The sequence below is a fragment of the Cyprinus carpio genome, chromosome B15 (assembly GCF_018340385.1).
Source record: "Cyprinus carpio isolate SPL01 chromosome B15, ASM1834038v1, whole genome shotgun sequence".
Classification (NCBI taxonomy): Eukaryota; Metazoa; Chordata; class Actinopteri; order Cypriniformes; family Cyprinidae; genus Cyprinus; species Cyprinus carpio.
This window is the reverse complement of record NC_056611.1, coordinates 16,185,326-16,211,789: the sequence shown is the minus strand read 5'-3', so window position 1 is coordinate 16,211,789 and position 26,464 is coordinate 16,185,326. Positions and strand designations below refer to the sequence as shown.

The following is a 26,464-nucleotide window of genomic DNA, read 5'->3' as shown; positions in this document are numbered from 1 at the left end:
TCCATTAGGGTCCTTTCATCCTCTCCTTTTGCATCCTTAATGTTTCACCCACTCTCTGTGTCTGAAGCTTGAAAGTCTTCTTGAAGCATTCGTATTGTGTTTCTCTTACCTGTTGAGATGAGAAAAGCAACCACACTGTATTGACTTCAAAATCCACACAAAATCAGCCAAACAGCTGATAACTGAACACAGCGAAAGACTAGTGTATGATGTTGAAGTCAGTCCAGCACACGATTTCACTATATTCTTTACTCTATAAAAGGTTAAAGAGTGAGTGGAAAGATTATTTTAATACTACTGCATTTAGAATCAGACGTTCTGATTTGGGGTTTTCTGGTGTGATTAGAGTATCTACTTCAAAATTTTCCCATGAGCCTTGATTGCAAGCATTCTGCATAATCACCACTTACACACAGCCATGTCAAGTACTAGCGTTTATAGGCAAAGAAGAGTGATAGAATTGCTAACCCTTGAGTGGAAGCTAAAACAAACCTAACGCCAATAATTTCAATGATGCAGTTAAGTACGTAATTCAGAAAACAGCACTATTAACATCATCTTCAGCCTGCTATCTCAAAACTTCACTGCTGCATCCTCAAACTCATCCATCTGCATTTACAAACAAGGTGAATGAGCTATTTATGGAGTAAGATTTACATATTCTGTTTCATTTAGTTTTTCCAAGACAGGTCTATTGTGAAAATAAAGTCCTGAACTTTACCATGACTGACATATGATTGCTTTACCAGTGTTGGGCTTGTTACTCAAAAAATTACATTTATAAGGCTACTCATTACTAGTTTCTCCTTTCAAAAGTAATTTTACTTTCTGGCAACAGTAATTAGTTAACCACTACTAGTTACATTACTTACTTAAGTTGTAATTGTGTATCTTACCCCCAAATAATTATTCTAAAATGTTACTAACGATACATTTCTACCTCATCATTTGACCAAAATCCACATTAGTAAAGTAATGCCTCAACACACTGGTGTTCAGATATTCTCTTCTTCTCACAAAATCAATGTAATGGCAATATTTCCATCGGTTGAATGTAAGCTTTTCTATATTCCAAGCTTTCCTGCTGCTCTGGTGACTTCATGTGTTCATGAGCCTTGAAAATTTTGAAAATAAATCTAGGAATTATTGGATTGTTGGACTTCAGATCAGTAGGCGTTGATGCATCAAAAGTAACTAAGTAACTAGCTGTTTTATGATAGTAACTGTAATAGTATTACTGAAATCTTATTAGTAATAACACTACTAATTACTGCACAAAGTAATATTATTAGGCTACTGTAACTAGTTACTAATGTCATGCATGCTTTTGACCTGAAATGACTTTTAACAGCATTGTTCGTTTATATATAGCAGACAGGCTTCACATTATATTTGTCCTTATTCTATTTAAATTCACAACAGTGTGAACAACGTCTATTTAAATGAAAGCCAGAGCCAATGTATAATGTTCTAATGTAAATTTGATTAAATGCACATGTTTGGTGTCAGCAAAATAAAAGATATAACATGTTCACCATTTTCTAAAACCAGTCATCCACTATAAGGTAATGTGCAACTTCATTCATTCGCTTTGGATAAAAGCGTCTGCTAAATGGCTAAATGTAAACTTCAGTCTTGCACAATAATTATATTCTGTAATATTTTGTTTATAATCGACAGTTTCATGGCTGTTCATCCCCATAAAACGTGTAAAAACAATAAAGAAAAACTATTAAATGAACAAATCTAATTATATAAATCTTAGCATGTAGCTTACATGAAATAGGCCTAACGTTACCAATACCAATTCAGGGGTTCGGCTGACCAATGCCCACAATACTGGACATGACAAGCAAAGGTAAACAACACTTCGCTATACAGTATGACTGTCAAAATCAATGTTCCGCCTTGAGCTACTTAATATATATATATATATAAATAAATCAAACTGTAGTTAACTTGGGGTGTTTGTGATGTTTCGCATATCGGTGGAACTCAGCGTTTACTACATTTTTTGATTTAATGTAAAGATTTATATACAATATAGACATTTTCAACATGCTCTTTTAAGTATGCTCTTATATAACAAAAGCAAAACCTTCAGGTAAAACTTTCTATAATGTGGGAGAAATGCTATATTTTATTTACTCAGTAAATCAAGTTAAAGTGACTCGATAAAAAAACTATTTCTATTGTTCTACAGAAAAAAGGAAGGAGAGAGAAGTTGATTTGTGGTCCAGGCTTTGAAATGAAGCAGATGTTTAATTGATTGATAGTGATGTGGGAGCCTCTGGTGGTTAAAACCTGTAAATTGCCAATCCTAAGAGATCCCAAAAATGCTCAATATAGATGAAATGAAACAGTATAACAGTATTTTAATTTTTTAAATATTATATTGGTTTAGTTTAAGGTATAAACCACAGCTGAATCTGATAAAAATCTAATGTTTCTATTAGTAGGCCTATACAAAAACAATTAAACCATCCAGCACATCCACGTACTCCTCTGGTAAATTAGTTTCTTACTTTACAACTACAAGTTTTGCTCCTGTACACCATTCATTCACCTATAGCTTTTGAAAAGCATAAAATACTCAAATTTACATAAGATAACTAATAAAAATGACTAATTAAAATTACCATACCCACATATTCTCATAATCTGACATTATCCATGACATTTTACATTCAAAACTCTCTATCGTCTTGCTCATCGCGGGAGGCTGTGGCGGTGCATATTGTTTTCTGGTTCAAATGGAAGTTCTTCTGCATGTGGAGGGGAGGGGCTTAGTCTCTGAGGGTGGGCTTTGCGTGTTAAGCTGCCCATGTGTGGTGGAGTGAGAGTCGGATGAGGGGTTGATGGAGGAGAGGGGACGGGGGTACGGGGGTATCTTCTTCCTGAATGCATATAAGCATCTGGAGAGTGTGGAACCATGCTGGGATAACAAGGTGGGCTGAGGGAATCCATAGGATTGATATAATTACAGGAAGACTCATCTGTTCCATCAGGGAAAACCTAGAAATAATAAACAATAATAATAATAATAATAAAACAACAACAATTCAATATATTAATAATAATAATAATAATTTCTTACAGTTTCTTTGAGGACATATAGTCCAGCAGGGTTCCGACGGTTCTGGTAATTTCTAGCAGGCACAATATCAACTACAATAAAGAGAATGTTCAAAATTTAAAAGCAAGTTATTAAAAAAAAAAAAAAGATTTTTTGTACTCAGTCTTTATGTGAGTTTACATCAGTGTTATTGTTATTATTACTAAAACAAAAATTCTAATTGACAAAGTTGAAATAAAATAAAATAAATTATAAGCAGTAGATGAACCCAATCCCCCCACCCCCCACCAAAAATAAATAAATAAATAAATAAAATAAAAATTAAAAAATTTGCCTTGGTAACTAACTGAAATAAACAGGTTTAAACAGTAACATACAGTTACAAAATATAAATTAAAACTAAATATATAAGAATAAGCTAATTCAAAATATTAATAAATACTATTGAAGGATAATAAAATATTCCCCTACACTAGTAACAACACTGTAAATAATTGTAACATATTTTTACTTTAAGTAATATTTTTAATGAGTGCATCTTTAAAATGTTTTTCATTTAACATTGAGATTTATCTTGCGTAATTCTACAACAGTGAATTGTCGTTACCCTCATGATTGCCGTTGCTCTGCTCTGCTACATTTTGTCTGCTCTGTCCAGCAAGCTCTTGCCTTTTTCTGTAGATTGAACAATGACGTATTTTGGTTAGCAACATACCTGACTGTGATAGAAATATCAAATGCAATATTATATTCATGTGGTGTACAAACAAAAGCCTAAATGTGTGAAAGATGACTTCTTTCCAGTTTAATCAGTTGCTTTGGTCTTTGTTTTTCATCTGATCTGTGGAACTTTGACCTCCTAACATTTCAAGCACAAAGACATTTCATACAACAACAGTGCGAGCTGGTGAGATTTATTGCGGCTTGCTTTAGACCTATCAAAGAGAACGGATAAGGACAATAGAGCTGGTACTTTTTGGAGGGTTTCCAACAGGCGCACACAGTCACCAAGGTGATGAGTAAGAAAATGCCTCCCGTGCAGAGGATGATATAGAGAGAACTCCGTCCTGCAAAATTTAAAGGAGAATACAGGGTGACATAGTACATCATTCCTCTCCAGAAAACAGAAGGACCAAACTACTCTGTAGACAAGGTCCAATTTAAGGAGACTTCAGATGGAAGATTGATTGCACAGGTTGCCAGGAATACCAAGTGCAAGAATGAATGGGGCAACTTGGGGCTTTTTAAAGGGTAGACTGTGTGGAGGGAATGCAGGACCCTGCTGGGCTCAGTGTTCTGACAGAAATGTGTGCAAGTGAAGAGGTAGATGGATGAGAGGATCAGCTGAGCTCCAGTGGAGCAAAACACTTGTTCATAAACAATCTCCTTCGTCAGCCCTTTTCATAAACACCCCAACTACCCAAATGAACATTCTTTCATTCTTTACTCGCACTCATGTTGTTCCAAGGCCTATGCTTTGGATTATTTATTTATTTTTCTTCAGTTTTTGAAGAATCTGCAGCTCTTTTTCACGGTGACTATGACTCTTCTAAGTCTTCAAAAACACTATAAAAGCGGTCAGCTTGACTGTGGTCTGACTGATTTCAAATAGATTTTAGTTTACAACAACACTGCTTCGGAAGACGTAGAATAGTGCACGATTTTTTTTTTCTTTATGAATTTTGACAGTCATGGTCTCTATGAACTATTGATTACTGGAAAAGAGCTACATAAAAACATTTCTTTATGTTGCACAGAAGTTTCTGAAACAACATGAAGATAATTAAATAATGCTAGAATTTACTTCTATTTTGGGGGGTGAATATCCATTTTTAAATGCTTAAAACCTTGAATATATGTTTTTATAATATAATTTGTATTCAAAATGTAATGTACAATATCCACATTATTTTGTACCATCCTACACACAAACGCCTCTATTTATTTGTTTATGTCATTTTTAAAATACACTCTACCTATAAAAAAAGGTAGGAAAGCTATCAATGGGGCAGTACACTTTTACAACACACTAAAATGTACCAATTAGGTACTAATACGTATACCTTTATGGTACTAATATGCACCCATATAGGGATAAATGTATCAAGGCTTTCCTGTAGCTCAAACAGTACATGGCGCTAGCAATGCCAAGGTCATGGGTTCGATTCCCAGGCAAAGCAATAATTGATCAAATGTAAATGTGTACACTGAATGCAAGTTTAGTTACTTTGGATAAACATGTCTGCCAAATGCAAGAATGTAGATGTCATGCATCTTTTGGTTATTTTTGCTTTCCAATTTGTATGTGTTCCTGTCTATTATGTAACAAAGCAAGCTTTAATGTAACATTTTAGGTCATAGTTCACGGATGAAGGTGACAGTAGAGTCTCAACACGTACTGTAGACAGTGAGTTTGACAGGCAGGCTCTTCATACTGCTGATGGGGTTCTCCACCTTACAGCTGTAGACGTCATCATCTGACATCACAACACGGGAGATGGTCAAGACCTTCTGGTCATGTGACAGGAGCAGACGCGAGTCATTGGTCAAAGATTTCCCACCCTTCTGCCAGCTATAGGTGGGTTTGGTGCCACTATCGTGAGTGCAGTTCAGTATGAAGAACTCAGTCAGCTCTAGGACAGACGAGGCCACCATGTGAACAAAAGGCCTGGACACTGGAACTGTGATAGAACAGGACAACATGTATTAGGAAAGTTGCTCTTGACTTAAGTGGAATGTCTATGTCTGTCTTACCATCCACAGTAAGGTTGACGTATCGCTCCCCAGTGAAGGTATCATCAGTGATGGAGATCTCCACCTCATAGGCGCCCTCGTCTGACAGCTGCAGGTGATGCAGGAGCAGGGAGCCATTCTCATACAGGAGGATTCGGCCGCGGTATTCGGGCCTCAGATTCCCAATGATGTCTATACCAATGGACTGGACCACAGTGACAGGTTTGTCCCTCTTCAGCTGCCACTTAATAACAGGCTGGTCGGAGCTGGTGCTGGTGTAGGTCACAGAGAGAAGAGCAGAGCCTCCTAGTGTACCTCGCACTAGCGGAGACGGACTGCTGATGTTCACGCCACATACACCTAAATACACACAGAAAATACATTCACAAGCAGACACATTAAAGCAATTGGGGCATGTTGTCACAAAAAGTCAATATGTGTTAAATGACCCTGAGCAGTAAGGGGGGGGGGAAGATACAATAAAACCCAAAGCAAAATTTAGTTAAATTTTTCAATTCAGGTTCATTTGTATAGATATCACTCGAGCTTTTGACACAATTGAACATTGTCGACTGCTACATTCCTTAGCTGACTTGCATGTTAGACGACCCCTTTGGCTTATTGTAAGGAGCTATCTGAGTAACAGAGAGCAGAGGGTGAAGTGGGGCTCCTGTGTTTCTAACTCCTTTCCAATTCCAGCTGGTGTTCCTCAAGGGGGACTTCTACCCCCTCTGCTTTTTGTCATATGCATAAATAGCCGGGATTCATATTTGCCTGTCTGTAATACCTGTGAAATATGGTTCCTATGGCTCCAACACCTACTTATTCTCTTTAGCAGCACAAGACATTTGTTGTACCTAGGAGCAAAACTAAATGTCATGAACTCTCCTTTATTCCCCGTGCTTTAAAATTGTTGTATGGATAACTTACAGGTCTTTGATTAGGATGCCTTTTCTGTGAATCTGTGTTAGTTAGTTATATTTATTAGTATTTTTTTTAATTATGCCTGTATAATAGCTATCTTTTATTCATTTTATACCAAGTATTGATTGTCTTGGAATATTTGTATGTTTGACACATTTCATGGTTTTGTGCTGCAATATCCTGTCATGTCAAACTTTAAATAAAACTAAACTAAACTAAACTAAACTAAACTAAACTTTAGTTTTTCACGATACTGTACAAATCAGTATTCATTGACTGGTAAAATGTGTGACAACTTTACACTAAATACCTTAAATGTACTGTAAATATTTATTTGGAATATTTATATGTTTGACACATTTCAGGGTTTTGTGCTGCAATATCCTGTCATTTCAAACTTTAAATAAAACTAAACTAAACTAAACTAAACTTTAGTTTTTCACGATACTGTACAAATCAGTATTCACTGACTGGTAAAATGTGTAACAACTTTACACTAAATACCTTAAATGTACAGTAAATGGATTTGGATAAACATTTCCGAAAAAATGAATAAATATAAATTTGATTTGTCTTAAAACTACACAAAATTACTATATTTTAAAGTAAAATGTAGTCAAAATGCATTTTCCAAATAAATTTGAAAGATTATGTTTAAATCTTTTATTTTTAAATGTGTAAATATGAGTTCAAAAAAGGGGAGAAGATTCGGTCTGCATTTAGCATCATACTCTTTTCACTAATATATATAAAAATATATTAATATTCAATTATATTATTAAAAAAATGTATAATTATTCAATAGAAATTATTAAATAAATTATTAAATCCAATGTATATATAATACAGGAATTGTTTTATAGAAGTACTTAATATATGTATAAATGAGTAATTCTATACAATAATTTCTATATAATAAATTTTTTTCATATATATGTGTATTTATAGGCACAGCTGTGAAACGATTGGAGTTCAGATATCACTAAAATATTGCACTCCTCTCAACCAGATTTGAGGACCAGAAAGAACTGTTGAATATATATATATATATATATATATATATATATATCTATATATATATATATATATATATATATATATATATATATATATATGTATGGTACTTTATTAAATTAAATATTTTGTCTTCACTTTTTATATCCTAATTAAACATATTTTATTTTTATTTTCAGCCTGTTTTTGGAGTATGAGCTGCAAATACACATTGCTTGAACTCTCCAGTGCGACACCTGCTGGTAAACAGCTTTGTGTTTATTGCTCCTGAGTGAGCCAACATGTCCTTGCCCGCTTTGCCAGGGCAGTGCGAGTCAGTGTGGCATGGCTCAATCGCTGTGGCAACAATTCTCAGTGTTGAGGTTTTGCCAGGATGAGCTAACAAAGGTCTGGATTGTAGGCTTGCTCTCCTCCAATCAGAGGCAGGGTGCAAGAGACATGCTCTTTTGTGGATGGGGGGATGTAGACAGTGGGGCCCAGTGATTCTGCTAATCAAAGCTCTCCAAGGAAGACTAGGCTTTAGTTGGGACATGTTCTTGCATTCGTCCCCTTCCTTAACACATCTGTACCTGGTTTTAAGAAAATGTGATGTCAAGCTCATGCCAACTCACTCATGCCATAGTGATTGTACTGAACTTTTTTTTCAGACTTTTTAAACTAATGCGACTTTTAAAATAAATCTACCGTAATGCATAGATGGAGATTAAAGATCAGCATCATTGCCAAAATGCAAAAAACTTGTCTGTGGTGTGATTATTTATTTAAAAAAATCACATTTTGCAATGTGCATTTTTTAAAGTTTGTGTCATATAATCATTCCATTTGCCTTTTAACTTCCTTACTATTGCATTCATATTAAAAAGACAGTATTTCTAATAAAACAAAACATTAAAAGCATTTCAAAAGTACAGTTACATCAAGTGCCCTAATTAATTCACTTGAGTGATCGCTCTATTTGTGATATAGAGCCACCCACAAAAAAAAGCACACACTGAAAAGTGAAACTGACAATGACATACACTTTTTCTTCTTCTTCTTCTTCTTTAGAAAGTTTTCCCTCAACATGCACAGTAGAAAACTCATGACGTTGTCTTACCTGCCAAAGAAAAGATGAAAAGCCACAGGAGAAGAAACGGTGAAGGAACAGCTGTCTCTTTGCATGATACCTGCCTCTCTGCCTTCATCTTGCGAGCAGCGCTAGGTTTCTCTCCCACACAATCAGCATGATTTGTCCACTCAAGGCACGTCGCTGAGAATGCTTCCTGCCAGACGGGACACTGGCTGCTCTGAACCCCGCTCTCAGGACCCCAGCCTGAACAACAGCTCTATGTGTGAGCTCGTGTGTGTGTGTGTGTGTGTGTGTGCATCGCTCGCTTTATAAGGTTCTCCACTGTGTGTGTGTGTGTGTGTGTTGTGTGTGTGTGTGTGTGTGTGTGTGTGTGTGTGTGTGTGTGTGTGTGTGTGTGTGTGCATCGCTCGCTTTATAAGGTTCTCCACAGTGATTATTTTCAGGGGCCCTTTGTGTGTGTACATTTGTGCATGTGTGTGCTTGTCTCTGCAGTAAAGGCACTAGGATGAGTGTGAGATTTGAGGTTTGAGACTTATAGCTGTTACATGACAGATCTGAACAGTCACATAAGAGATACAAATTAACGCACACCCACAGGAAATATGCTATTACATCTCAGCTCTGCCATTGTGAATATTCATTGGTAGATAATGCAACATTGACATTTATTTAGTAGAAGCCATTAAGTTAATCAGGCAAATCAGTCGAAGGGTTCAAGTTCTGTTACTTGAAGGAGAACTTATTTTGAAGCTACTATACAACTGCTCAGGGACAAGTGCTTTTTTTCTAAAAAAAAAAAAAACCTCTCTACTTCACCACCCCTTACCAGGCCCTCCCATATGAGCACATTATAAGCCCCATATATCTCTGACCCACCAGGCCATAACGGATGAAAAGAGGACCTACAGGTTGCTAAGGCATCAGTCTTCAGCGAAAAGGCCTTTGTGCACAAGAACTGGATGCTTTGTTTTAAACAATTCCTATAGAGACACTTCACAATGGATTTACTGTACATGGCCAGCTTCAAATTCATTTATTTTAATAACATATATTATATGACTATTTATTTGAACAATAAAATATTATAAAATTATTTTACAATATTCAATCATTAATGTATAAATTGATTTGTTATTTTATTACAAGTATAACTAAAAAAAATTTAAAAAAAAAAAAAAAAAAAAAAAATTATTATATATAATATATATATATATATATATATATAGATATATATATATAATATATATATATATATATATATATATATATATATATTAATTATTTATTTTAGTTTGAAGTTGTAAAAGCATGTAATTTCCATTGCTGAAAAGAAAAAATAATGTGTCAGGAATTTTGGTCTATCCATCACATGTTTGTCTAGGATCTGATGTCATAGTCCTGTAGTGGTCAGCTGATGCTGTGGTCATCTGACTGGGCGTTTTCTCACACCCCCACAGACAGAAGCAAATATTCACTATGAGTGTAGAAGAATACGAAAATATGAATGCAAAACATCTCAATAATCCACATATAATCCACATGGTCCATCAATTATTGTCTTATGAAGTGAAAAGCTGCATTTTTGTAAGAAAAAAACCCTATCATTAAGGCATTTTAAAACGTTGCTTCAGTTGTTGCTTCAAAATACAAGTGCATAATCCCTTCTTGTCCTCTCTCATCAAAATCCACCAATGTACACTACCAGTCAAAAGCTTTTGAACAGTAATTTTTTTGCTGGGTTTTTTTTTTTTTAAGAATTCTCTTCTGCTCACCAAGCAAGCCTGCATTTATTTAAAATGTAATTTATTCTTGTGATCAAAACAAAATTTTCAGCATCATTACTGCAGTCAAATGATCCTTCAGGAATCATTCTAATATTCTGATTTGCTGCTTGAAAAAATATGTATTGTAGATTTTTTTCAGCTTTCTTTGATGAAACCGGTAGTGTATTTGTTTAGAACTGTTTTGAACTGTTTTCACTTGAACGGTTCTTGATCTATGCGTATTTCTCTCCAGATTCAGACGAGGCTACTTTTTCAATGAAGAAAGGCAATATCATAGATTATGGACTCCTATTTTGGAAGCAACTGTTTGAAATTTTAAAAGGTATTAATAATAGATTTGTTTCTTATAAACATGCATCTTAGCTAATGGATGGACTGGAGTTGTGTGGATTACTTGTGGATTATTGTGATGTTTTTATCAGCTGTTTGGACTCTCATGCTGACGGCACCCATTCACTGCAGAGGATCCGTTGGTGAGCAAGTGATTTGATGCAAATTTCTCCAAATCTGTTTTGATGAAGAAACAAACTCATCTACATCTTGGATGGCCTAAGGGTGAATACATTTTCAGCACAATTTCATTTTTGGGTGAACTATTCCTTTAATGCCAATTATGACCAAAAACACAACTAATTGTTTAGTACACAGTGAAAACAATTAAAAAAACAACAACAGATGGCATTTCTGATAATTTATGCCAACCAGCAAATTAGGAGAACTAAAACTGATGATCCAGACTTTGTATTTGTCCCATATCAGACTTTGAAATGTTACTCTCCCCCTCAGTTAAAAGAGCAGATGATGTATGCAAAATGGCAAAGAATGTCAGAAAGAAGCAGCTTTTCACAGAACATGCAGTCTGTTATCCTCAAGGGTCTCCTCTGTTCTGGCTGATCAAAGCTTTAGCAGGGCTCTGAGACACAAACATACCCACACAAAGCTTGGCATTAGCCATTGTCCTCCGGAGGATAAAAGTCCTCCAGGACTCTCTCATCTTGGGAAGAAATCTGTCAAGTAGAGTCAGTGGGAACATCCAAGGTCAATAGTGCACTGAAAGCATGAATGATCCTCACACATATCCTCTTGAAGCTATATTGCACTGGAATTTATGAGATGCCAGAACATTTTATGAAAAAAAAAAAAAAAAGTTGTTTTATTTTATTTGTTAAAAACACCCTCCTGTTACAAAAAACACAAAAACATTCAAATATAATTTTTCCTCCCATCTGAATTTTATCTCATCACCATGTCCCTGTAGGGGCTTTGTAGGATGCTTCATTGGATATTTTTTCCAGCCATAATTATTAAAAAATTCACCTATTTCATCACACAACGCTGAATACACTACATTTTGTGTGCAGTATATTCACAAGACTTGAAATATACCGTACAGGTCAAATTATAACTAACTTTTTAACTATCATTTCCTGTTTAACAGTAATTGTTTACGATTGTAATTATAATGTATTTAAAATTATATATAATTCGTAAATATAATTATTTTAGAATTATTTGTATACTGTTCTAATATGTATGATGTATAATTTTATTTTGAAATAATTGTATTATATTATATTTTTTGTACTTCTGTTTAAATTCAATTATATATATATATATATATATATTTTTTGTAATTTTAACGTTTCATCCCAAACTTACTGTATTTCATTTAGCTGCTGAGGCAATTCTAATTTTGATTTAATTTTTTTTTTATTTCATTTAAAAACTGAGGCCTGTTAATGTTATTTTAGCTTCATTTAAATGACCAAAAACTATTTTTTATATGCTTATGGAAAAAAAAAGAGCCCGTTTTTTTAAAAATGTATATAAATAATAAAATGTAATAAATGTAATAGCCTTATGAATCTGTTTGCGAGAGCTAAACTTGTTATATACAGACTCCCTCTGCTGGAGGGTTTTATGTAATGCTATTATAAAATACATAGGAGCCAATTAAGCACGACAACGGAAAAGTTCAAGAAGTGTTGAGATTAAGACAGATATTTCAGATGTGAAGAGTTTTTTTTCAGTATCACTCCATGACTGAGATGCTACAATATCCTACAAATGTAGCAGCCAGCCAGTACTAATGCAAGCATGTTTCTGTGAGACAAAACAGAAACTAGCTGTCACAGTTATGCAAATCCACTCTTCTGTTTTGTGTTAAAACACACACACACATTTTCAAATGTAATCCGATCATTTACAGGCTAAAAATACATAAAGTGTCTGTGTTGTGCATGTTAGCTGAGTGTTTTTTGGCATATGGCAGCTGTCAGGTCAGCAGTACTGCGTTGTCAGCAGCAGTCTGTAGAGGGCAGGAATCATGGGACACACACACACACAGCAGTCTGAGAAAACTGTCTTATGGCACTTTGTGTTGCCATAGGCAACCTATAAAAATGCTGTTAGGAGACTGTAAGTCGTGGAGCCAGTGACAGACTTCATTCTGGGAGGTTACATTGGAGCCCCTAAAGCTGAGGCCTGCATGCGGAGGAGGGAACGTGGGCGACTGACTTCCAACGCTCATTTCACACCCGGGAAAGAAGAGTTGAGCCACACACACACAAAAAAAATGACAATTATGGCAGGTCTTTGTTGCTGTGCGGAGGACATCTTGTCCAGTTTTTCCTCCTGCCTATCCAAGTTTAGAAATGTTAAAAGTCTGTATGAAAATGGATTGAAAGCCACTAGATTTGAGAAAACCGACTTCATAAAGTTAGACAACAAAACATCAAATATAATCAGTAACTTATTAGAAATATTAAAACCTTCAAAGCAGGATTTATGAAGTCACTCACGTTTGTTAAACCTGAGTAATGTGATTTAGTGTGTAATAAATGTTCACGGGTGATGCAATTGAAAAACAAGATTAACTGAGTGCCATATGTCTTTAATTAAGAACTGCAGTAAACGGTCTAATTAAGTGCAGCCCTTAATGTAATGGCTGAGAGATTAATTATGTCATGTGGAAACAGATTCATTTTTATGTTCTCAAACATCTCATTCTTAAAGGGATTGTTAACCTAAAAATGCTAATTTTGTCATTTAGCTATTAGCCTCATGTCATTTCAAACCTGTATGAGTTCGTTCTGTGGAACACAAAAATCACACATTTTTCAACTTACAATCAATGGATACTGAAGATTTTAAGCTCTATAAAAGGACACAAAAGCAACATGAAAAGTATTATAAAAATGGTTCATACAACTCATGCACTATATTTCAAGTCTTAAAATCATTTGATAGTTTTGTGTGATGAATAGTCTGAAGTTTTAGTGATTGATTTACAAAACAGGTACTGTATGAATGATTCTTTACAGCACAGACAGATCTGGTTCTCACTGACTGAAAATGATAATGAATTAATGAACAGTGAATGAGCAAATAACCAATCAGTGGATAATAAATTTGGTTAATTTGACTACTGTACAACATCAGAAGACTTGAATATGGCACACAAGTCTTATGATAGCTTTGCTTTTGAAATGGACCGAACTGGGTATTCAATGATTCTGATTCATTCTGACACTGATTCGCTATTACAAGTTTGCAGATTCAGTGCTGGGGAGTAACTAGTCACATGTAAAAGAATTATGTAATTTAATTACAAAGAAAAATGAGAAAAATGTGTAATTAAATTAGTTACTTTTGAAAAATGTTAATGATTACAAAGGGGGTTACATTTGAATATTTTCACAAACATACACAGATTTAATTGATTGCTTTCCCAAATTGCATATGAGACACCAATGTTTCATGAGTTTAGGACACATACTTATTTGATAACTGTTTTATATCCAATTTAGGTTTATGTATATGCTTTATTTTTTAAAATTAACTGTTTTTTTTCCCCAAGGCATTGTCATATAGCTGAGCAAAGATTTGATTTCAAAAACAGCATCATAGCTATTAAACTATATCTTATTATTTTGAATCTGTATTTAACCTCAGAACAATCTCAAAGTAAGAAGAGGTGCTAAAGTTTGATTTTGTGGTGGCCATGCTTTACAATTAAATTAATATAATCCTTAATTCAAGTGAGGAAGGATTTTGAAAGTCTGAGAGTAATCAGTGTTGATTAACCCTGCCTGGTTTAAATGTTTTAAAATGATTAACAGTTGAAAACATTTGTTGGACATTTAGAAAAGTAATCAAATGTAATTAGCAACAATAAAAAAACTAAAAAAAAATATTTTTTCATTCACCATCCACATACATATATTTCATATTTATTTATATTTGCCATTTAAACATAGTTGTCTGGAATTTTTCCTGGTGAGTGCAATTAAAAAAAAAAAAAAATCTACTAAAACATGCATGTTGAGATGGCCTTTAGTATAACCACAATTCCTCACATACCTTGCAGTTTATTTATTACACATATTATAAAACGATGTTCTCAAACAATATTTATTTGAGGCTTCTTTCATTATAGCTCTGGTACATGCACATTTATCAGAAAAAAAACTACACACTGGAACAGATTTGAAAACAGTTAATGCTATTATAGGCCTAAATGCTGTTTTGACATGCAATATTGAGTATAGCGCAGGGAATGTGGCAATTTGACCTTGATAAATGACTGTCCAGATCTCATTAGCACAGCCTTCCAGCTGTGAGCCCTCCAGTGAGAAGCTCCAGCAGGACTAATGAGACTGATGTGTAGGTTAATATTTAAATTTCTGCTGCATATATATATAACTGCCTGTTTGTTATTGGACTCTTTATATAAGGACTTCAAAAGACTAATGATCAGCCCCTGACTGCACAAAATCATTTTCAATGCAGGCAACACACATTTCTGAGTTTTTATTAATTTTTCAACTGATACAGAGCTTGATGCTGATATCAACATGCAAGGTGATCTTGACTATCACTCATTAAGCTTTCACAACTCAATTTCTATATTTCTAATGATACACACTACCTTAAAAGACCTAGTATCAATCATTTTACAAATTAAACAGAATGAAATACATTATAGTCAATCTTGCCATGCCATATGCTGCTTTGGAAGCTCTGATTTCATTTTCAACATATTACAGCTAGCAAACCAAACAGATCAGTCAACACAATTATAAACAACTGATAACCTTCTATGATAAACAAATTTCACATTTTAATGTGATAGTGGCTACATGGTCAAATCCAGGCAATCATTAACATACTACCACAAGAAAGGAATATCAAGCAACAAAAAATGAGAAAACTCAATCATGATGCATTGTTTTAAGTCTACTTGACTGTCTGACTGAAGAAGGCTGTGTTAAATTCTACACCGTCCGTTCTTCGAATTTATACAAATATCAGATATACAGTATACAGATGCCTTTTGTGGGATGCAAAAGCATGCTGGAGCAGATATTCACCCGGACTGGATAAGAAGCAGAAAATAGAGAAAGAGTTCACACATCAGATGACATATCCAGCCTAATTTTACTACTTTTTTTTTTTTTTTGGACACTAAAAAATCCCTGGAGAAAGCATCCTGTAAGCTGTCCACCTTGAGAAGGGTCTTCACTGCTCTGGTCCAGATGTGGCGTCTGTCTCTACTCCGTCTGTTCCCCCTGCTTGCGAAATATATATATATATATTTTTTTTAGATTTACTGCACTTCGGTTTGTTAACAGACAGCAGTCTAGTTGACTACTAAGTGACAAGGCAATGATGTAACATCACCCAATGTAAAAAAAATGATTTTCTTACTTGCTATTTTTGTTTTGTTTTCCATTACAAATATCTAAAAATTCATGAAAAATATCTGAAAGAATATCAAGAAAAAATATATGGCAACAGGGTATATGAAAATAATTTAAATTCTAAGGAAAACTATATAAAACTATAAAAAAACTTTTTTATTACTTGAAATAAAACAAACATTAACTGAAATCATATATAAAAAAGCTCATTTTCTTTGAAATACTAAAATAACTAAAACTAAATAATAAACAAAATCCAAAAACTAAAACAATAAGATAAAAACTACACACACACACACACACATAAACACAAAAATGTACTACAACTTTAAATAAATTCAAATAAAAACAGAAAATATAACAATAAAATCTAATTTAAAATATTATCAATTATCAAAAACTATAATAGTATATCAATGACACTAAAATTACACTGTTTAAGGCATAAACTCATTTAATTTTGATAAATTTTTTCATTAAAAAACAAACAAACAATACCTTAAGCCCTTAATTTAATAATATTTAGATATTTGTGCTGGAAAAAGACAATTACAATTAATAAGAAAATAATATTTTGCAGTGCTTGATAGCTACATTTGCATCCTTCACAAAATATACTTTGACAGAGCATTACTTGTTGATCGTTTTTGCCAGAATATGAGTTGATCATAGACAACCTTTTTTTATTTTTGTCCGAGTAAAACGGAGCACAGCCTCGTTTCTGCGATGCAGATGCACCTGAGGATAAAAATAACACTTCCATACATAAAATGCTTAGCAACCGAGAACTGGGTTGATGTTGCTTGGGAAAGGCCTAAATTCGGCACAGAGGTGGGGTAGAGTGGAGCGGCACAGCTGAAGGAGAGATATTTGGGCTTGGGCTGGAAGGTTTGAAGGACACCTTCATTCTCATTGCTTGCCCCACTTTCTGCATCAAATGACCAGATCTGCTCGGTTCGTCCTCAAAGGACAACACCGATAAAGGTAGTTCAAATGGAGGCTTTGGTGTGAGAACATTAACGTTATGTTCTTTCCGTCAGCGCTGGCCTATTTGTTGCTTCAAAGTAGAATCTCCGGGGATCAACAGCTCGAGAACCATTTGCATACATACTGAGTCGGGGGAAACAGTTATCCAGCATCTCTAGAAAACGAGGCAATTTTGTGGAGATAAAAACACATCACCCGAAAGAAAATTGAAAGGGGGGATAAATCTGCGCAAGGCTTTAATATTGAGTCCTGGAATTGTGGAGGCTTAAACCACCCACAAGAGAAATTAGATTTGAGAGATCTGTGTCTTAACAAACTGAGATATTAGAGACTACAGAGTGACTCTGTGGACTCCATTGGCTGTGTATAAATCGGTGAATGGCCTTTTCATACGGCTGCAATCTTTTAAGAATAACAGATGTGCTCATTAATAATTACTTCATTAAGAAAATAATTATCCAAAGCACTCATAGTGTAATTAAAATGCACCCTTGAGCATGTCTTATTATGTTTACTCAGTATAAAGACATGACTCATTAAACATAATTGATGGATTTTTTATTTCATTTTAGATATGATGGAGTTCTTTTGTGGCTCACCTACTATAATGGGCACAATATTTCCCGCTTTTATTAAAAATCTTTGGTACACAGTACAGAAAGATAGCGAATCAACACACTCTTGAACTCTCATTAAAGTTCAAAGCTCTGGTTGTTTACTTCATATCTCGAAGCCAAATTCTGTGAGGATTTGTGAGGGTTTTTGAATGTCTTGCCAAACCGAATTGGAATAAAATAGCTGGCGGCCTCTGCACCATGTGGGAGGGGTGTTGAGTCTAGCTCTTGACTATGACTGTTGGGGACAGTGACTAACCTGAGTCCCCTTGGCTGCCGTTGAGGCCCTCACCACTGCTGCTCACCTCCTCATTGGGCTTTTCACCGGGTTTCATCTTCTTCCGGGTCATATGACCACGGAAGCCGGCCTGGATTTTGGCAGCTGCCTTATTGGCCTCTGGGTCATCCAGTGGGATGTCCATGATGTCCTCTTCCTTTTGTGGCTGGCTGCATTCCTCCTGAATGATGAATTATAAGTGATAAATTTAGCAAAACAGACACTTGGTGTACTTTGTATTGATTTCACTCTTGCTAAGAGTGATTCAGACTATCCTCTAAGTTCTTATATACCACCACAGTGGGTTTAGCATCTCCTGCCCATTTAAGCCCTCTTGCAATGAGTCATTATCCATCAGCTCCACAGAAACTGAGTCTTTCCAACTGAATGCTCCTCTTCTCCATTAAACTCTTACAAATAAAGGGGTTTTCGCAGCAAGAACCATTTTGGGTTCCCATTGGAACCTTTCAGTGAACAGTTCCAAAAATGAAACTAATTTTTCTTGGTGTGAAGAACATCTAAAGAACATTTTTTGACTATAAAGGACCTAATGTGAAATGGAAAGGTTTCATGGATGTTAAAAGTTCTTCAAAGAACCATAAAGAACATTTATTTTTAAGAGTGTAAGAAATCTATTACCTGAACCATGCAAATAAAATGAACTAAAACATAAATGCAATGATTTCAAATACATAACCACCCAGATGCTACAAAGACCAACTGTGACCAGCTTCCTGTGCTCTGCGAAGCATGTCAGCACACATCATCAAGCAGTGTGTGTGGTGGGATGTGATGTTATTTGTCTCATTAAGTCTTCCTGAAGCTGTGAAACCACTGCTTTCTCCCACCACAACAACTTAGCATATGTAAAATGGCTCAGCAGAGGCAGGTTGGCAGTCTTTAAACTGCTTGAGTGAGGGTGATGAGCAGAAGTCCATTGTAAAACCCTGGTAGGAGCATGTCCACCCACTTTTGAACTAAGAATCATCCTCCTTTTCATATTAACCAAGCATTTTGCCAACATATCTCATATGTGGCCACAGGCAGAGGCGTTCCACAATCCCCCTATAAATAAGCATCTGTTCATTTTACTGCTGCCTCTGAGGCTTAGTGCATGCTTACCCATGGATCACCTCTAATGAAACTCCGCAGTCACAAGCCTTTCCCATGTCTATACCAGTCCATTTAAAATAAATGATGCATTTGCCTAATCCTTTTGCATATGCATAACAAACAAACAGCAAGCAGAAATAATTGGGGTACCAGCAAAAGGACCTTTTTAGCCCATAAGCTCACATATTTGTTCATATTTTAATACGAGAGCTGACATGTGTTAACACCAATTTATGCACAATAACTAGATTCAATTTATATACATTTTTTTCCCTCTATAATACCACTTTGCATGCTTTTTCAGATCCTTACCCAAAAAGTTTTGTGGCAACTGGCCACAAATGCTGCTGAAAGCTGACTGACTTTTTAAATATGCAAATATCTTCATATACCCAGCTAATATAACCACGCCCTATATTCGTCATGGCTTTTATGCGGCCATGTCTAATAGAAAGTTATTAAGCAATATATTGTTTAATAAATAAATAAACAAAGAATATATATATATATATATATATATATATATATATATATATATATATATATATATATATATATATATATATTGCTGTATACAGCGCCACTAAGAGTCCACCTTATTTAGCCTATTATTAATTTTGATTCACTGAGACGGTACGCATGTTTAACCTTTTTTTTTTTTTTTTTTACTTTATACTATTTACAGTTAGTAGATTGTATATTTTAATACTCCAGTTAATACTAATAATGCTATTAATATTAATAACATAAACAATATTTAGGGATCCTTTGAACCCCTAATGGCTTAAACATAAACTGTTAAAAGCTTACTCATTTGAATAAAGAGTCAACGGTTAAGAAGTGTGAAATGATGGTGAGCACAAAATATGAATCTGAATACATAAACCCATAATTTACCAGACATGGAATTTACCACCGACATAAAGTTTCGAGATACAAAAACAAGTATTTGCAAACAAGTCCAGCTTTTCTCGGTCCTAAATCAGTAGCCTAAAGAAAAAGTTAAAGTGTGTTTTAATTTATCATCAAACCATTTCTTAATTCTATACATTCAATACACAAAAAAACAAAACAACGATTAAAGTGGTCTATACTTACGATATGACAATCCATGACGCGCAATTACAGACGCTTATTAACGTGATCTCGTCTTGTGCAAGTGCAACAGAGCGGAAACCTCCTCACAGGGCAAAATCACTTGGACGAATACGCCTCTCCTCCAACTATCCTTATAATTCAGAGTCTTAGGGTGGGAGGAGAGAGAGAGAGAGAGAGAGAGAGAGAGAGAGAGAGAGAGAGAGGGCGCGACTCAGGAGCATCATCACTCTGACACTGTCACTCAGCTCTTTGCCCGTTGCAAATATTTAGTTTAATGCTGACGTTTACACCACCATTATTCTCATTTTCCTGACACCTGTTACCAATAGGACCAGAGATACTTGATTTTCAGTGGAGAGAATGATTTAGAGTCATACCATGGTCTAAACCAATTATATAACATAACTTTAAATATTCACACTCCAAAATATTCCAGAGGGCTATCATCATAAGCTACGAAAATACTAGAAGCAGCTCCCCACATCTCAGTCAGTCCCACACAGTCCGTGCCTCCTCCACCCTGTGGCAATATACTGTAGAGTAAGACAAACAGACAGTAAATCCATTGCCCTTTATTTCTCTGGAACACTGCTGCATCTCCTGCCTCCTACCCTACCAAGATTAAAGAGAGAAGATGCAGCTCGGTGCTGTAATGGTATCAGTTCTCTTTTCTTGGCATCTGCTGGAGGTGTAAGGCTGGGAGATAATGAAGTCGGTTCACAGAGCACCGAAGTGTTAAAACACTGAGTTTCCATGAAGAAGATGAGGTGACTTTACAGTCGTGCCAAAGATTGATGATACCATGAATATTGTTCCTGAAAATAGCACTTACACGATTCCCTTGCTCCTCCTACAGCGTATAAAGTCATTGGACAAGAGTTGATATAGGTCAGGTTAGATGACCTACATTGGAGCCAGAAGAAGAGCGCTTTGCTTTAGTGTGTGTGTCTCTAATTAACCCCTACAGAACTTGAAACACTCCACTTTGGACGAGGATTAAAAAGCGAAGCAGCTAATAGGGTACATATTCTGTTTCTTTGAAAATATCACACAACTCCAAAATCTAGATCAGTTTCTCCCTCAGATAAATGGTCGGTAAAATGTTTCCATGGAAACACCACCAAAACGGTCTCATTCGAACCCCTTTAAAGAAGCATATGGATATTCTTCTGACCTCTTGGTTTAAAAGATCTAAACCTTTCTGAATATCTCTTTATGAAATGTTGCAATCATTTGTTTGGGTCTATGCATAGTGATTATATGAAATAGGATGTATGTATAGTTTGAGCTTTTTTGACCCTCTCGCAGTCTTGCACTCACCAGCTGGACTATTTCCGGACATCTTCAATCACTGTTCTCCAGAGAGACACAGAGCCATACTGTTGATCTGACAAGTCCTTGATTTTATTTTTACTTACTAACTTGGGACAATAAAAGGAATAGTCTGCAGATAAGGATGGGGTAGGGCTGTATGATTATGGCAAAAATCTAAATCACAATTATTTTGCTCAATATTGACATCATAATTAACATGATTAATCACATATTTTTGGAGACACCTTGCATTTATTGATTTATTACATATATTTTTTCCTTTTTTTTAATTAATAAAAAACAAAAATATTATTTGCATGGCCCTAGGATGTGGCTTCTATTTAATATATATATATATATATATAAAAATACATATATATAAAACATAGAGAATATGATATATACAAACAAAAAAATAAATAAAAACATAAAAACACACATACATATTAAATTTATATTTCACAATTTATTTTATACAAATACCAAATTTTTGTTTACCAAATGAAAAGGTGATGAAAAAAAGAAAAGAAAGAAACAAAAATCCCTTACCTTTTGTTCTATGCTGTCAGGATTTTCCTGGTTCTCACTTTCAAGGGTCGATTCCTGGCATTTATCTCTTTGCTCCTCCAACTGATCGTCTTGACCTCCTTCATTCTCTGAGTTTTCAGTCTGTTCTTGTGACTCTGTCAGATGTTCTTCATTGACAACCTCTGTTTCTCCTTCTAAAGGCTTTGAATCAGCTTCTCCAGCTTCAGAAGGCAAAATATCTTCCTTTGGTTCAGTATCATGGGTCAAATCCTTCTCCTCATCTTCAATTTTTACCATATCTTGCTGACGCATGTTCGAAATGTCCAGATCCATCTGTTCAGCATCACTGTCAAGATCACTCCCTTCATTTACGTTCTCTGTGTTTAGATCTTTCTCAGAAGCATCCACTGCATCTGTATTTAAAATCTCGTTGCTTATCATGTCCTCTGTGACTTCAGTTTCACTGTCGTTAACTAGCTTTGGGGTTTCCTCCTCCATTGCATCCATAATTTTAGAGGTGTTCTGTTCATCAGTGCTGTGCTCAGCTTCATGCTCACCTGTATGAGTAGAACAGTGATGGTGCACTTCATCTAGAACATCTATGACTTCGCTTTTACTGTCATATGTCTCATCACTGTAGTCAATGTATGTGTCTTTAATTTCCATCAATGATCTACTATTGATATCAGATGTGGAATCGGCTGCATGTTCAACAAAGTCATTGGGGCTGCAGTAGTCATGTTTAGTCTCTTCCTGGTTTTCATTGTCTGGTAAGTCATCCTTTTCTTCAGTATGTTCCTCTGATTCCTGCTCTACTTCAACTGTGTTTTCAGTAGTACTTTCAGTTGATTCCTCCACATAAATCTGCCCAGTGCTCTTCTCTTCTGGATCAGTGTCTTCTAATAAATTATCAGCCATTTCTAAAACTCCCTGTTCAGTATCTTCAGTATGGCCATCATCATCATCATCATCAGACATTTCATTTGCTTGCTTGTCTACATCCTCCTCAATATGTGAAGGGGTTTCAACAAAAGATTCATTGTGTGTTTCAAACTCTCCTTCTTTCAATTTTGGGCTTTCCACGTCTCTGTTGTACTCAGTAAGTTCAGACAGGTGGTTTATCTCTTCAGCACATACATCCACATTTGCGAGACCACCAAAGGAAGGCAAAGGTGTAGGCTCAAGTTCTGATCTGCAGATATCAATATCTACATCTTCTTTTGCAACCTCACCATCCTTCAGCACCTCTGATGTTTGCTTTGGAATCCTGCTGGGGTCTTTTAGCTCTTGAGCACATATATCAACATCTGCCGTTCCCACACAGGGAATATCCGCATCAGGTCCATGTTCCATCTCACCGGATTCCTCATCAAGCTTCTTATCTAAATCACATTTTTGCTTTACTTCAGTGTCCTCTGAATTATTAGTGTTGAGGTCTTTTAATGGTGGGCTTAGGGTTACTTTGTCTCCAAAAGTTTCAGAATGGCCAGGGTTGTTTCTGAAAAAGGACATGTAAGAAGGCAAGGACAATTTTATATATGCAACAGTGATTAATAATGTAAGTAAATAAAAGCACAAACAACTACAACAGGAGTAATAAATGAATCGTAATGTACAACCCAGATGGATATCTGTGCTCTGACACTACAATCAATCCTCTGCTTGATCAAATGATCGAAGAAGCCCTGCCTCAGAAACAGAGAGCCACCCGCCAAGCTTCATCCTGCTATAAAACTGCTGCGCTGCCTGAACGTACAACCAGAATCAAGAAAATCATACCAAAACTACAGGCAATCCTATGAGTCATGTTCAGTTTTATTGTCTACATTTTCATCTAAAATCTCACACTGCTTCACTTCAGTCATGGCTGTTTCTCTCATCTGGGAAACTGTTAGGGGGAGTGAAAGAGTAAAATCACACTTCCTCATTCACAGACCTTGTATTTATTTTTGGTGAAATGTAGTTTCCTTGTATTGCTGTGCCCTGTTTTGAGAAGAATAAACACCACGTTAGAAGGAACTAGTATAATCTTAAGGTTCAAAGAGTGTTGTCTCATTTTTAATCTTTTTTTTTTAAATACCTTAAATGAGTGATTATTGTAAAACCTGTCTTCCAACTTTGCACCCCACTCTGCTGGGTCTAGGCCACTTTCTGAAACAAACATGCATTCGTTTGGACATTCATTTTCAAGCATGCATTGACAATTTAGTTGATCTAATAATAGGCCTACTATCTCTTGCAAGCAAAATCAAAGGCATCCTGTATAAGCATATCATGACTAACTCATACTGTATATGAGTAATTCATATGTCATCAAAAAATATTAAAGTGCCCCATTATGGATTATGAAAGGTTCATATTTTGGTTTTGGGAGTCCACACTAACAGGTTGACATGCATGCAAGGTCAAAAAACTCTTTATTTTGACAGACAATAACTTTATACACGGTGCACTTTCAGATGTAAAACTTTGCAGGTTGTTTTCATTCACTTACTGCATGAAAGGTAATTTTCAAAAATTCCATAATAGGGGTACTTTAAACATCAGGATCAAAGAAAGCATCACATTTACCTTCTCTGGCTTTAAGAAGCTTTGTGAAGTAGTGAGCAGCAAAGGTAGGGATGTCCTCAGGCTGGTCTCTCAACACCTCTTTAGCAAGACCCTCCAATAAATTCCCAAAGCCTCTTGGGATGCGCAGGTTTGTGTTGGAGAAGGGAACAGACATCTTCTACAGCTCTCAGGTCTGAGTTTAATTAGGGAGAAGACGTGTTCATTAAACGTTAATGGTGTTGTAGACTAATGTTTTCCACATAATTAGAAAAATAATTAAATGCATCGATTTTCTCATTAAGATGTTTAGCTTTACAGCATGACATACACATATAGTGATACTGACAATACAAATGTTGTGCTAAGAATCATCTAAACGAAAGACAAACTGGCTTTTTTCCTCTGTAAAATAAAAAAAGACATATTGGAACACTTGTGCTATCAAGCCCCTATTTTCTTGCTTTGTTATCGGTAGTCAATATATATTTAATCATTTAGCCAGGTGTAGTGGTGTGATGTTTCTTACCGTTCAAAACGAGTTGAATGTTGTCGACCGTTGCCATGCAACCGACGCGTGGTTCCAACTACCGAAAGCGGAGAGGGTCAAAACATTATGACTTGTCAAGTTCAAAGACAAAACGTTAGTAGGATACACCAGAAATTTGTGTATTTACACATGCAATATAAAATGGTAGGTATTTTTACTATAACTTTTTTCCACTGTATCCGGTCTCTCAGGGAGGGTAATTTCACTAGTACTGGGTCACACGATCCGTATCAAGTAAATATTTAAAGTGATCTAGAGATTTTATTTATTTTATTGCCAAATATAAAAAAACGTTAATGTCTAGTGACTTTGGGAGCAGCCTTTTTATAGCCTATAGATCTGCTAAGTAGGCTAATCTGTAGCATTAATGTAGCTATATTCAAGTTTAATTTCATATTTGCATTATGACAAACAAATGACGCCGTAACTGCATGTTATCGAAGACGTCATTAGCTAGACTCGTTTTATTCAGGTTTTACGAGACATTGATAAATCCCTGACGATCGAGATTACCGTAAACCGACCGGAGAAACATTTACGCTCACAATATTTATTAAAACATCTCGTGTCTTCTGTCAGTTCTTTGCAATTCGGCGATGCCCGCGTCGCGAATCGTGAGTCAATCGGTCAAACGATTCACGATCCAGTTTGAATCATTCTAAAAATTCTCACGCATTGAGACGCTGTTTAAAATAGTAATGGGATATAGGCTAATACTAAATAACAAATAACAAAAAGGTATTAAAAAAAAATAAATCAATTAAAACCACGCCTGCAAATGCAACCCTGTCGTTTGTCAATGATACAGTTCAACACCTTCGTGTGCTGCCGATAGCCTACTGCAGGTAAAGACAGTTTTTCAAAACAGTAACAATATACAGAAGTATAGGTGAACATGGTAAATATGATAATGTTTTAGGCCATATAAATAACCACCTTTCAGAGTCCAAATCTCGCTGAATGTGTGAAGTGTGAACAAATTGCAAGGAATTTCTAACATTTTATCAGTACTACAGTAGGCCTCCCTGTAATAAGTAAACAAACAAGGTATATAGGCTGGTTTGGGGCATGTTCCCCCTTAAATTGACAAAAATAAAAAATAATTTAGAGAGGTCTAAACTGGTGTTTGAGGTG

The 26,464-nt window shown here is 35.4% G+C and overlaps 2 protein-coding genes across 2 annotated transcripts; both read right to left on the bottom strand.

The window, feature by feature from the left end:
- Positions 1–2,355: 2,355 nt before the first annotated feature.
- Positions 2,356–9,095, bottom strand: LOC109056312 (hepatocyte cell adhesion molecule-like). Its single transcript, XM_042739464.1, has 7 exons — positions 8,844–9,095; positions 5,831–6,169; positions 5,476–5,757; positions 4,050–4,143; positions 3,684–3,751; positions 3,098–3,168; positions 2,356–3,015 (listed from the first exon to the last, which is right to left on the bottom strand). Exons 1-7 carry the CDS (start codon positions 8,929–8,931, stop codon positions 2,710–2,712), a joined length of 1,248 nt encoding a protein of 415 aa, XP_042595398.1. The 5' UTR covers positions 8,932–9,095; the 3' UTR covers positions 2,356–2,709.
- A 6,302-nt stretch (positions 9,096–15,397) lies between these two features.
- Positions 15,398–26,006, bottom strand: LOC109056315 (protein starmaker-like). The gene is made up of 8 exons (XM_042739466.1): positions 25,876–26,006; positions 25,310–25,367; positions 24,805–24,976; positions 24,314–24,384; positions 24,170–24,216; positions 22,255–23,731; positions 18,163–18,361; positions 15,398–16,170 (listed from the first exon to the last, which is right to left on the bottom strand). Exons 3-8 carry the CDS (start codon positions 24,956–24,958, stop codon positions 16,121–16,123), a joined length of 1,998 nt encoding a protein of 665 aa, XP_042595400.1. The 5' UTR covers positions 24,959–24,976; positions 25,310–25,367; positions 25,876–26,006; the 3' UTR covers positions 15,398–16,120.
- Positions 26,007–26,464: the final 458 nt, after the last annotated feature.